General features: G+C 41.0%; 1 protein-coding gene and 1 long non-coding RNA gene across 2 annotated transcripts in view; one reads left to right on the top strand and one right to left on the bottom strand.

Moving 5' to 3' along the window:
- LOC309366580 (heterogeneous nuclear ribonucleoprotein L-like) overlaps positions 1 to 8,379 on the top strand; it is a 30,173-nt gene extending 21,794 nt beyond the window's left edge. The window contains exons 7-13 of the mRNA XM_081905263.1: positions 2,488 to 2,559; positions 3,874 to 4,091; positions 4,221 to 4,342; positions 4,926 to 5,127; positions 6,114 to 6,171; positions 6,265 to 6,363; positions 7,759 to 8,379. Of these exons, the coding sequence (XP_081761389.1) occupies positions 2,488 to 2,559; positions 3,874 to 4,091; positions 4,221 to 4,342; positions 4,926 to 5,127; positions 6,114 to 6,171; positions 6,265 to 6,363; positions 7,759 to 7,814 (827 nt within the window). The 3' untranslated portion in view covers positions 7,815 to 8,379. The remainder of the gene's footprint in view (positions 1 to 2,487; positions 2,560 to 3,873; positions 4,092 to 4,220; positions 4,343 to 4,925; positions 5,128 to 6,113; positions 6,172 to 6,264; positions 6,364 to 7,758) is intronic.
- Positions 8,380 to 10,965: 2,586 nt separating this feature from the next.
- Positions 10,966 to 12,194, bottom strand: LOC309366581. The gene is made up of 2 exons (XR_014166802.1): positions 12,110 to 12,194; positions 10,966 to 11,865 (listed from the first exon to the last, which is right to left on the bottom strand). It is a non-coding gene; the product is annotated as an uncharacterized lncRNA (long non-coding RNA).
- Between the last annotated feature and the right edge of the window lie 228 nt (positions 12,195 to 12,422).

The raw sequence follows: 12,422 nt of genomic DNA, 5'->3' as shown, positions 1-12,422 counted from the left end.
TACAATTTGGGGGGGGGCTGACTTCCTTTTTTCCACCTCCCCCGTTCGCTCCAAATTCTAAAAATTTATCCCTCTTTTTAGTCCATATTCCAATTACTCACGGGTTCTTCTTTTGGGTCCAAATTTTCAATAGAAGAAGTCAGCGCTCTCCGCCGGATGGCATGCGGCTGCGCTCGGCAGGGATAGCAGAGGACTCAAAGCACCACGCTCCTCCCCGGCACCCGATCCGTAGCCTTTAAAAAGGCTCCTTCACGAATCGAGAGGGCGCTGACGGTGCCAGCCGAGTCTCCATGTCCACGGCCTCCGTGGCTGTGGTTTTTAAGGGTCCCCGCATCGCCGGTGCGGTAGGACCCAGCCCCTGCCGAGCAGGCTCCCTCCGGAGCTCGGAGGGAGCCCGCCATTCGGCGATGGCGCCGACCCGGAAGTCCCGAGTATTTTTAATGTTGTGTACAGCATACTGATTGACAAGGAGTGGGCAGCTTCATCAGCTGGAGATGTAATACTTAACTGATTTTCTTGACATTCTTACAGGAGTGGCCTACACAAAAGTGTCATTGTGATGGGCTGCTTTACATGCAAGATTTGGGGAGAATTCTCTTCATAAAACAGGCTTCCGTTCTGGTTTCTTCAGACAGGAAAATGTGCCCAAGTTTAGTGTTTAACCGAAATGCAGTTGATTTAAAGCAGGAGATTTGAGCTGATGGTTGTATTTATATAAAATTACATTTTGCATCCCAACCTTTTCCCTAAGTAGTTTGTTAGCTTCATAACTATTGTCAGAAGGTAAAGCTTGGTTTTCAAGGGTACCCACTGATCTTCAGAACTGGGCAGTTTTAATCCTGATTTTTCATTTCCCAAGCTCAAGACTGCCATTGCATCCTACTCAAACATGTAATTCTGGTGACTGATGTTTGCTACTTCCGTTGTCCTGTCCTCTGTAACTTAAGGGCTGAGTGATGTGGCTAGTATGTGAGATGACTAGCACTTCCATTTTGGATAGCACATGCTGAAATCTGTGGAAATTGCTTCCTAATAATGGGCTTGTGTTCTGGGTGCCACAATCTCTCTTTACTCTCCCACTATCAAAATCAAATTATTATACGACTATCTAATTCCTTGGTTGTTTTAACAGTCTCAAACATTGGAAACAAAACTTGAAATATTGTGCATTATCCAAACTGAGAAAGAACTGTATGCTACTTCAGCTGGATGTTTCTCATTTCCCATTGCTTAACAATCAGTTGCGGTATTGGAACTTCTGATTGTCTACTGAAAGCAAGAAGTGGATGTTAAAGCCAACTGCTGTTTCTTTTTGTAATAAATAATTACTTTAGGTTGGTGTACTGCTTTCATCCAGTACTGTTGACCCCTTGGTTAACTTTACATTCTAGTATAAAATGTGGCTTGTTGAAAGAAATTTTCATTGTTAAAAGTGCTTTTAATAGTTTTAATTTTTCAGTATTGAAAGTATAACATAGACTGTATTAATAGTAATGTATATTCTTCTCAGCACTTCTCCAGTTGTTGATGTAATTATGTATGTACACAAATATGGTGCTTTTCAGTTTACTGATTATGAAACCATGTAATACAATTTTTTGTTATATTATGCTGAAACCCAGTTTGAAAATGTGTTGCTGTTGAAGCTAATAGTGTGATACAGGTACTGTTCTTTGATGGTACTGCATTTACAACGTTTTTATGAGAGTTATAGGTAATTTACAGTCTATGGCAGCGGTTTGAATGATGGTCAGGGGTGCTGCGGGCAACACTAGCCTCTGTCCCTCTTTCCTTCCCTCCTGATGCTATCTCACATTTCTGCCTCCCAAAGGCTTGCATGGCTGTTTGTTGCCGCAGCTCTGGCTACAAGCCCCCCAGGTGAATAGTGCCTCTAGGGCTGGCCAAGTGGTGCTTCCCAGGCCCCTGTGTGAGAAGGCACCTCTCTTTGGGGCAGATATTGGGTCAGCAGCTGCGACTGCCCAGAGTACTCCGAAGGAGAGGGAGGAAGAGAGGAGGCTGAGGGAACCCTCCACAAGGGAGGGGTGAGGGACTACCAGCTCTGCAGGCAAAGGGTGACATAAGTGGGCTTCTGAGCCCTGTAGGGTGCTGCAGAAAGAATGTAGTTGGTCAACAGAGCCGTGGACCCAAAACAGTTGAAAACCTCTGGTCTATAGTATTGGGTCCAGGCCTCTCAGGCTTAAAGTGTCAAATCTTCTCAAACAAATATTATCAAGCCCACATTGATATTGGCTTCTTACAACTGTGTTTTTGTGCTGGAGCAAATCAGCTTATAATAGGTTGTTTAAAGTATCCAAACTAAAATATTAGAGTAACGTTGAAGAATCTGGCTGGCCACTTTCTCTGATCCAGCAGTGTTCTTATTAACCAGAAAATATTACCCCCTCCCCCACCGTTGCTTATTGATAAGCTCCAATATCTTTTAACGGGGGCTGCTATTGTTTAATGATGCTTTTCTTTTTCCTTTAGATAGAGGGGAAGGCAGTCAGAGGCAAGCTATTCTGGGAGAGCACCACTCCTCATTTAGGCATGATGGCTATGGTAGGTTATATGGCTTCCAGTTATGGGATATATTGAAAACGGGTTATATGGTGAATATAGTTGTATGTGTCTAGATTTTCCTCCTATTTTTTTGCTTGTGGTGCCATCTTAATGTATTCTGCAGTCTGTAGTATAAATCCTTTCCCCATCACTCTAAGGCCAACACTTTTTAAAAAAGTCTTGCTACATTAGTCAGGCACCACATTTGTCTGTCTCCCCTCATTTGCCCTATCGCAGGGTGGGGAACCTCATGCCTGGTGGTCGCTTTTGTTCTCCAGGCCTTTCTATTTGACCCCAAAACTCTTGCCAGGCCACTCCCCTCATTGGCCCTGCTTTGTGCCCTAAGTGTCTGCCTAGAATGTTTCTTTGAACTCCAATGATGCCTCTTGCTTGGCTGGACGGCTGACAGAGGTGTGGGAGGCTGTGTAGAAACAAGCCTATTGTGCAAAGGTAAATTTTATATTTGTTGCTGCACCCACTGCTGCGTCTGACCCTGCCCATGACTGGCATGTGGCCCTAAGAAGGTTGTCCACAAGGGAATTTGACCCTTGGGTAGGGAGGCTTTCTCATGCCCTATTGCCAAATGGCACATCCATTTATGACCAGTTTTTCATGATCTCATTTTTTTATTTTTAAATGCCAATACATTTTGGTAATAACCAGAGACTTTACATGGCTCACTATAAATCAAGTTGTCATTCTGTGAGCAAACAATATTTTTTTCCAAGTTGCAGTTAACTTTGTCACAGTAAAGATGAAATGTTGCTTAATACTTCTCACTTTGCACACAAAAAGCGCCTCTAGAAACAGATTGAAACTTGGAATCACACACTTAGACCACAAGCTAACAGTTAGATGTGCTGAAGGTTATTGAAATCAATACAGTCCTTTAGTCTTAAGTCTGGCTTGTGGTTTTAGATGTTTATCCACTGTTTGTCGTACTCAGATTAGACCCATTGAAATTAATGCACATGACTATCTTAAACTCATTAATTTCATTTGGTGTGCTCTGAGTCGAACTCACTTGGCTCCAGCCCCTACATCATTTCAAGTTAGCTTGTTCCTTGGAGGCACATTGTATGAATTGTATGAATTATATTTTGGTTGATGTGAGTTAACATTCTTGTCTAGATAGACCATGTTTTGGGAGTTGATACTAAAGCTGCATAGCTCATTCTAGCAAAACCTTAATTGCTAAGATGTATTAGTAATTATTGGAAAACTGGCAGCTTTTAAAACTTGGTAGCTTTAATCTTCATATCAGATCAATTAAACTTTTCCAACCAAATTCACTAAAGAATACTTTCTCTTTAGGATCGCGTGGTCCTCTGTTACCACTACCGAGCCGATACCAAATGGCATCTCGGTATACTCCAGAACTTGTTGCTTACCCACTTCCCCAGGCCTCCTCATCTTACATGTATGGAGGGAACACCTCGGGTTCTGTTGTCATGGTTACTGGATTGCACCAGCAAAAGATGAACTGCTCAAGAATCTTCAATTTGTTCTGCTTGTATGGAAATATTGAGAAGGTAAAAACAAAAAAAGTTTAGGCAATGAAATTTAAAGAATAATTCATGATTACTGTGAAGAGAACACAGTGTCATGCATGTTCCAACCAAACCAAAAATTTCCTAACTTACCATTCTTTAAACCTGCAGGTGAAGTTTATGAGGAGCATTCCAGGCACAGCTTTAGTGGAAATGGGTGATGAATATGCTGTTGAAAGAGCAGTCACGCATCTCAACAATATCACATTATTTGGGAAGAGAATTAATGTTTGGTATGTGTGCATTCCATCTTAATACTAATGCTAAAGCACACCTATAATGTATGTGTCCAGCAATGTAAGATATTAACATACTGCTGAATAAAGTTTTTTAAAAGAATACTGTCTATAGAGGATCTAAGTAAAACATACACATAATTACATTAGAAACAGCACCAGCCCTTTCATTAAAAGCAGTCAATCCCCCAAAGTCTGCCAAAATAAGAAAGTCCTCACATGCTGGCAGAAGGACAAGGTTATTGCTCCCTCTACGCCTGAATAATCAATCTGATTATTGTGTAAGAGGTTCAGCAGTGTAAGATACTAAAAGTGATGCTGAATAAAGTTTTATTTAAAGAATTCTGTCCATATATGCAAAGAGTAAACTTTGTTACAAAAGTAATGTAAATATTTCTATATTTCGTAGATCTCCTTCTATAACTTGATAAACGCATGACTGACTTCACTACTTGACAAGTAAAATGTAGATTATTCCTCTGAGTTCATATTTTGTTACTATATTTTGAGAATTCTGTAAAAAACAAAACACCTTTTTTACTGCAAAAAGTTTTATTAATTATGTACTCTTTATTTATAGTGTATCCAAACAGAATTCAATTATTCCTAGTCAGTTATTCGAGCTGGAAGATGGGACAAGCAGCTCTAAAGATTTTACAATGAGCAAGAACAATCGCTTTACTAATGCTGGTCAAGCTTCCAAGAATATCATTCAGCCACCATCTTGTGTGTTGCATTACCATAATGTTCCGCTGTGTGTAACTGAAGAGACCTTTGTAAAGGTAGGTAGCTGCAGGAATCATAGCTTTTATATGTAATTTAGCAGATTCCGTTTTTTATGTCCTAGAGTAGGGGTGGGAAATTGCATCTTGCAGATATTACACTCAATAATACGACATAATGACATCAAATGATACCTATCAGCTTTCAAAGGAGATCAGTGTAACCACATCAGCTGATGGGACAGTTACAACAATCTTGTTTCAAGTTCCCATGCACCTTCAAAGAGACTTGCTACATCCATTTGTACATGCTGGTTTGAATTGAAGCCATCTGTTTTGAAACTGCTTGCTAAGATGAAGAAAACAATCTTGCTTTAGCAAGCTGTTTCAATGTAGTCAACTTCAAAACAGACCACTTGGTGCACCAAAGATTATTCAGTGCAGAGCTCCCTACTGCAGAAGGTTCTCTTGGGTCAGTGCCAAACAGTTTATTGGTGCTGACAGGGAATGCCACTTGCAAAGGAACAGTTGAGAGCTGACTTTAAACTCATGATTGTTCCCTTGTCTCATTGTGTGACATCAAGTGTGGAACAGGTGGGGGTAGTTTGTAAGGAATGACCTTGTGGGCAGAATTGGGGCCCGTGCTGGAACTAATTAGTGCTGCAGGCTGGAGATTCCCCACTGCTGTCATGGTTGCTGTAGTTTTAAAAGTAAGTAAATCAACCATGCTATGGATTAGACTCTAAAATGTTTCATTATCTTAAGTAGAATATCTTGTAATTTTCAAAATTGGACAGCAAGATGTTTGTCAAGAGTTTAGCATGAGACTGTAGGATTTCTGGGCAATGGAGGGACACTTATCTGGTGGGAGTATTTTTACCCTATAATCACTTTCTTAAAATTAATGGGGTTCCTGATATCTCGACTCATTTTGTGCCAAGTGTCCTCCTTATCACATAAATTACCAGTTTCTGTAACTCAAAATGACATCCTCTAGAATTAGATTGTTGCTGTTTAATGAACATATTTTCACTTTATTGTTCCAGCTGTGTGATGATCATAAAGTTCTACGTTTTATCAAACACAAAGTATTTGATCCAAAGCGTAAGTGAATATTTGATTCTATTTAAGTTCTCAAAGAAACCTAACTTACTGATGGTGGTGTGAAGCAACCATTTTAAACTCTTGTTTTGACAGCTTCAGCCAAAACGCTTTCTGGTCTGCTGGCGTGGGAATGCAAGACTCATGCAATGGAAGCGCTTTCAGTACTTAATCACTACCAAATAAAAGACCCTAGTAAGTCAATGTATTAAAAGTATTCTTTAGCTTTATATTTTATCTCTCTATATCATTTGGATAAAGGGTTTTAGGGATGTATTTTAAACATTTTATATGCCTTCTCATTAATATAATACCAAGATGCTGCGCAATAAAACAATTCTGTGCACAATAAAAAACACCAAGAAACACTACAAATACAGTAGCCAGGTTGTGCTAGGATATAACACTTGCTGGGCTTGGTCAATATTTTCCTATGGTCTTTAAAATGCAAAACATTTTTGTTTTCTTCCTTTGAAGTCAAAGGACTTTTTCATATGGTTGAATGGTTTTAACAGTGTGTTTTCATTTACACAACACTCTTATAAATCCTCATCACACTGACTCAGTTTGCACTTAATGCAGAGCCCAGCTGCGTTACCACAAACAAGCAAACACAGGCTTATGGATTGTGGCCCATGCTGCTCATCCCTGGTGGCTTTACTGCTGCACTGACCTAAGCCATGGCCTGTCTTAGCTTGTTGTCTGAACCTAGATTCGTGGTTTAGCTCTCCCCAGAGAAACGTGGTTTAGCTCTCCCCAGAGAAACGGAGCTGAGAAGTTTGTCCTGAGAGCTTGTGGTTTGCGTGGGAGAGCTAACCCAAGCGTGTGTGTTTAGATGACACACCAAGCATAGCAAAATGCTGAGGGTGGAGAAAAAGGGCCTGAACATTTGTTGGTTGTGCTAAGTCATGGTTTAGCTTGGTGTTAACATGTGAATAAGGGCACTGAAAACAAGCTGAGCTGTAAAATGGTAACTGGTTACTTTCTCTGTACTAAAGTGATAGTAAGGAGTGGAAAACCTGGTTTAGTACAGGCGTGATAATTCTTCGCAAGAGCAACTGTAATGGAAGGCATGGGAACCACATCTTATAAAGCAAGAGAAACTGCCATACAGTGGTACCTCTGGTTACGTACTGAATTCGTTCCGGAGGTCTGTTCTTAACCTGAAACTGTTCTTAACCTGAAAACCACTTTAGCTAATGGGGCCTCCCACTGCTGCCGCCACGCGATTTCTGTTCTCATCCTGAAGCAAAGTTCTTAACCCAAGGTACTATTTCTGGGTTAGCGGGGTCTGTAACCTGAAGCATATGTAACCTGAAGCATATGTAACCCAAGGTACCACTGTATTTTCATTGAACTGGTTCCGTAGAAAGATTGTGTTTTCTGTATAGGGGAAGAAGGTTGGATTTAGTTCTGATGCATTATACAAAGCAGTAATGTGCTAGAAATAAGAGTAGTATTATGGAAACAATTTTTCACAGTAGTCAAACACTTGTTAAAAGAAATCTATTTTCTCAGACTAGCAGGCTGTCATAAGGCACACCATCCAAAATGGCATTTATTCTTAACAGTTCCCCTTTTATCTTACAGATGGCTCTGATCCTTATACATTGAAGCTTTGCTTCTCAACTTCCTCTCATTTGTAGAGCAGAGGACAATATGTTAAGGAGCTCCTTCCATCTTTATTTACGAACGTGATGAAATCATGTTGCCTGCAGGCTCTAGGGTTTCTTGTCCCGATCTAACTTACTTTGTTTTATCTAAAGGGGTTTGAACTGCCTTGTGGGTAACATGTTCAAAACCTGTATACAGACCTTAAACACAGTTTCCATACAGCAGTAAAATTTTCATTTACAATCGCTATTTTCCACTTTGGTTTAAATGGCAAGCTGGATTATTATATTGGAATATTAGATGTAAAATTCTTGGTTCCTCCTCCTGGTTAAAAATTGTATCTGTTGCAGCAATTTTAAAAGCAGAACTAAATTTGTAAACCCATTTCACATTGGCATTTTGTAATGAAACAGTCACTGATTGTTAAGAGAAACTTCACAGGAGAAAATAATATGGTGTTTGTTTTTTTGCAGAAAAGTTGCAACTTACTTTAAATAGTGTCTTCTCAGAATAATTTTTTACTCCCATTAGCATGATGTCCTTATCACTAATCCTAACCTGCACCATCCTTACAAAAAATAAATGCAGAAACCTGAATGAACACAGTTTCTCGTTTGTTTTGTGATTCTAATCTTTGGTACCAAATTAAACTGCTTATTGTCATAGGGTGTTTTTAACCCCTTGTGTTAACCAGGCTAGGGAGGAAAGAGACCCAAAACAAGGCAGACTATGGTCTACTGGGTGTCATGGACTGGCTGAATGTAGAGGAGTGGTGGGAGGCACCAGCTGGGGAACCCCCAAAGGAAGACGGCTTAGAGCCAGGGGGTGGTGGGACAATTCTGAGTGGTCAGAGGGAGAGGAGGGAGCAGACTGAGAGGAGGAGGTGTCAGAAGCTGAAGAGGTAACAGGGTTCAGTGAGCAGGAAGAGGCTGTGGCAGAGAGCAGACCCGAATCAGAGGCAGAAACGGAGAGGGGGCCAAGAGGCAGCGATGAGTCCTGGTAGGTCTTACCCCAATGAGGCAGTTTCAAGGACCCTTCAGAAGTACAGAGAGAAGCTCACACCTACTCAAAACTCCTGCACCGCTTACTTCCAAGTTGGCGTGTGCAGCATCAGGACCATAATGGCAGTTCTTCCCCACCTTTTGCAAAACAAATTGTAGCGGGGAAAGGGATTTTTTAAAAAAACAAAATAATTACAGTTTTTCTACTAAGTTTTGTTCATTATTATGTATTTTGTGTTTTTATATTGTAAACTGCTATGTGATATTCAGACAGAATTCAGTGAATAATACTAATGGTAATACTCTGCTCCTCCACAGTCCTTCTAACCCAGTGTGGTGGGACAGTGAAGTCAGGATTTGGCTTAGAATGCTTTCCAAACCTAGGCATGCATATTTGCATAGTCCGAGTAAGCCATGGTTTAGGTTATCATTGTGTGCAAACATGGCTTCTCTTTCTCACTCAAACATACACTCTAAATCAGACTTCCTCAACCTTGGCCCTCCAGATGTTTTTGGCCTACAACTTCCATGATCCCTAGCTAGCAGGACCAGTGGTCAGGGATGATGGGAATTGTAGTCTCAAAACATTGGAGGGCTGAAGTTGAGGAAGGTATGACTGCAGGAGAAAGTGCAGAGCACCTGCAGAACAACATAATTTTAAAACTTAAAGGAATTTTAAAGCAGTTTAAACCTGTAGTGATAGGATATAGCTATGCTAAGGTAAAGGTAACTTTGTGATAACAATTTTAATGCATATGCTCATGCTTTAAAATTGCAATAGGCGGCATTTGCTTCCATTAAAAAAAAAAATACTTTCAATGCTAATTTTTTTTGAGGTGCATGTGACTTCATTGTGAGCGCTTTTTCTTTTATCTTTTCCTTTGTTGCTCAGTCTGTCTACCCGGAAGAAATTTCCTTGTGTGAGTCCTTAGCTTGCATCTCACTACTAAAAAAACTGTTCTGTTGATCAGCTGTTGGTTAGGCTGGATGCAGGGGATTGCGTCTCTCTTGACTGAAGAGCTGATGGCTACAAGTACTACTTTTCTACCAGACTGCCGTTTACCTTCCTGCCAGAGCGGTACCTATTTATCTACTTGCACTTTGATGTGCTTTTGAACTGCTAGGTTGGCAGGAGCAGGGACCGAGCAACGGGAGCTTACCCCGTTGCGGGGATTCGAACCGCCGACCTTCTGATCAGCAAGTCCTAGGCTCTGTGGTTTAACCCACAGAGGCATTGACAAATCTTTATCTGAACTTGTATATGAGAATTAATTTTCATTAACGAAAATAAAGCATAGGCTGCAATCCAAACGACCATACCATTAGTTCTGCATTTTAAAAGGAGTCCAGGGCAATTATGTGGTTACACATGGACATGTGTGTTTCCTTTGTAATTGGAGGGCAATGAGGTGGAAAACATGCAAAACCAAAAGCACTTGCATAGTGCAAGTCAGACAAGCAGTATAAATTAAAACTTGCTAGAAACAACCCCGCTTAAAATTAGGAAGGGGCATTACTTATTGAGGGTTGCTTTAAAAATCTTCTGAAAAATGCTCCAGATCAAATCCCAATGAACTGCATATAGGAACACAGGAAACACATTACTGTTCCATTTTTGTTCCATTACAGATTAGCAATGTTTTGGACAGGGCTCTTGCAGCTCGACTTGCACCAAACCAGGGGCCTTCTGCAAAGGGCTGCCTTTGGTAAGCAGCAGCATTCTTTCAGCATACTGAAATTTCACAATCCTAATAACAGAGTGTTTCCGGACGGAGGTTGGTTGTGGAATTGGTGTTGGTCATGCAATACAATTTTTTCACACCATCCACAAGACATACTCATCAACAAAATGCCAACCTTTAATCCAGTTTCCTCTTGCAGCAGAAAATATGTTAAGTAAAATTGTCTGTTATAACCTGCTGTCACCGATGGTGTGGAAGCTTTTTTGTCCTCTGAAAACGGGAAAAAACCACCAGTATCGTGATGATTCAGTGAGCCTTGGTATCTCCCCACATGAGTGCAACCCAGCCATTTCATGTCTGACCAAATGATATATGTGATAAGGTACGGTGCTAAGAAACCAGAGACACCCCCATATTGCTAAATTTAGCTGAGAAGCGAAAGCTTAGCGAATGCTTGTAGAGCTTTTACTGTGCAAAGACTACACAGAAAAACACCAGGCTTTTCTTCAGTTTGGTTTACTGGGGTTCAAAAATCATACAGTTCATGCTGAGATGCATCAAGGTCCAAAAACTTAGCTCCTGAGAGCAAAATTCAGTTACAAACAGTAAAAATTACACTACACAGTATAATGCAAAACAAAAAGTACAAAAATGTACAGTCCAGCAGGAAATATCAGAAGAAGAGTAGCTGAGCTGCCCATTAGACAGTAATTCTAGCCTGTTCCCAGAGCAGTTGGCCTTGAAGTTCAGATAGCACACAGCCTGTAAACAGCCGCTGTGCTTCCAGAACCCAGAGGCACTTATAAACTGCAAGATTTTCTGGTGGCTTCTGCACCTATAAAAATTACTCCTTGACAATATGTGCACCAGTTTTCACTTATTGGAGCACGCTAAAGATGTGGTGGAATTTCAACAATGCAGGCCGGAGGACCTATTATCTCAAGATCTCAACACATGGAGCTTGTGATCAGAGTACACACATCATGATTTTTTAAAAAATATATTTTTAATACAGGAGTCTTGTGGAAGACCTCTTTGTCAATTGATGCTTCAAGATAGATGCAATTCTTTTTTTTGGGGGGGGGGGGAATGCAATCACATACCAGCAAATTTATGTTGTGCAATCAAAGTTGATTTGAAGATCTTGCGCAACACACCCACTTCCGCTAAAGATCAGACTTTTTTTGCGATAAGGGAGGTGACAGGAAAATGTACTGCTTGACACAAGGTTTTAACTTCCCAGCAAATAAATTAGAATGATTGTTCATAAACAGGTGGTCTGGAAGTGATGGATGTTGAAAATCACGCAGAATAGCCAACTCTCCTTGCCTTTGCTCCTCAGTCCGTTGTCCCACCCATGCCAGACTTATAACTCTGTTCTAGCTACGTGACACTCAAACCTCAGTACAGTGGTACCTTGGGTTACATACGCTTCAGGTTACATACGCTTCAGGTTACAGACTCCGCTAACCCAGAAATATTACCTCAGGTTAAGAACTTTGCTTCAGGATGAGAACAGAAATCGTGCAGTGGCAGCGCAGCGGCAGCAGGAGGCCCCATTAGCTAAAGTGGTGCTTCAGGTTAAGAACAGTTTCAGGTTAAGTACGGACCTCCGGAACGAATTAAGTTCTTAACCCGAGGTACCACTGTATTCAGTATCAATGTACCTTTGATTAAGAGACATTGAAGCTAAGCTGGAGGTGGTTATTGTGTCATGCTCTGCTGATGAAAGAGTAACCTCAAGTTGAGTACTTTGCCCCGGATGAGAATGGAAATCGTGTGCTGGCGGCGCAGCACCAACAAGAGGCCCCATTAGCGAAAGCACGCCTCTAGTTAAGAACAGTTTCAGGTTTCAGAACAAATTAAGTTCATAACCAGGGGTACCACTTTACAGTGGTACCTCGGGTTACATACGCTTCAGGTTACAGACTCCGCTAACCCAGAAATAGTACCTCGG

The sequence above is a fragment of the Podarcis melisellensis genome (assembly GCF_964234715.1).
Source record: "Podarcis melisellensis genome assembly, chromosome: 3".
NCBI classification, from domain to species: Eukaryota; Metazoa; Chordata; class Lepidosauria; order Squamata; family Lacertidae; genus Podarcis; species Podarcis melisellensis.
Note: the sequence above shows the minus strand (reverse complement) of the source record. Positions and strands in the feature narration are given on the sequence as shown.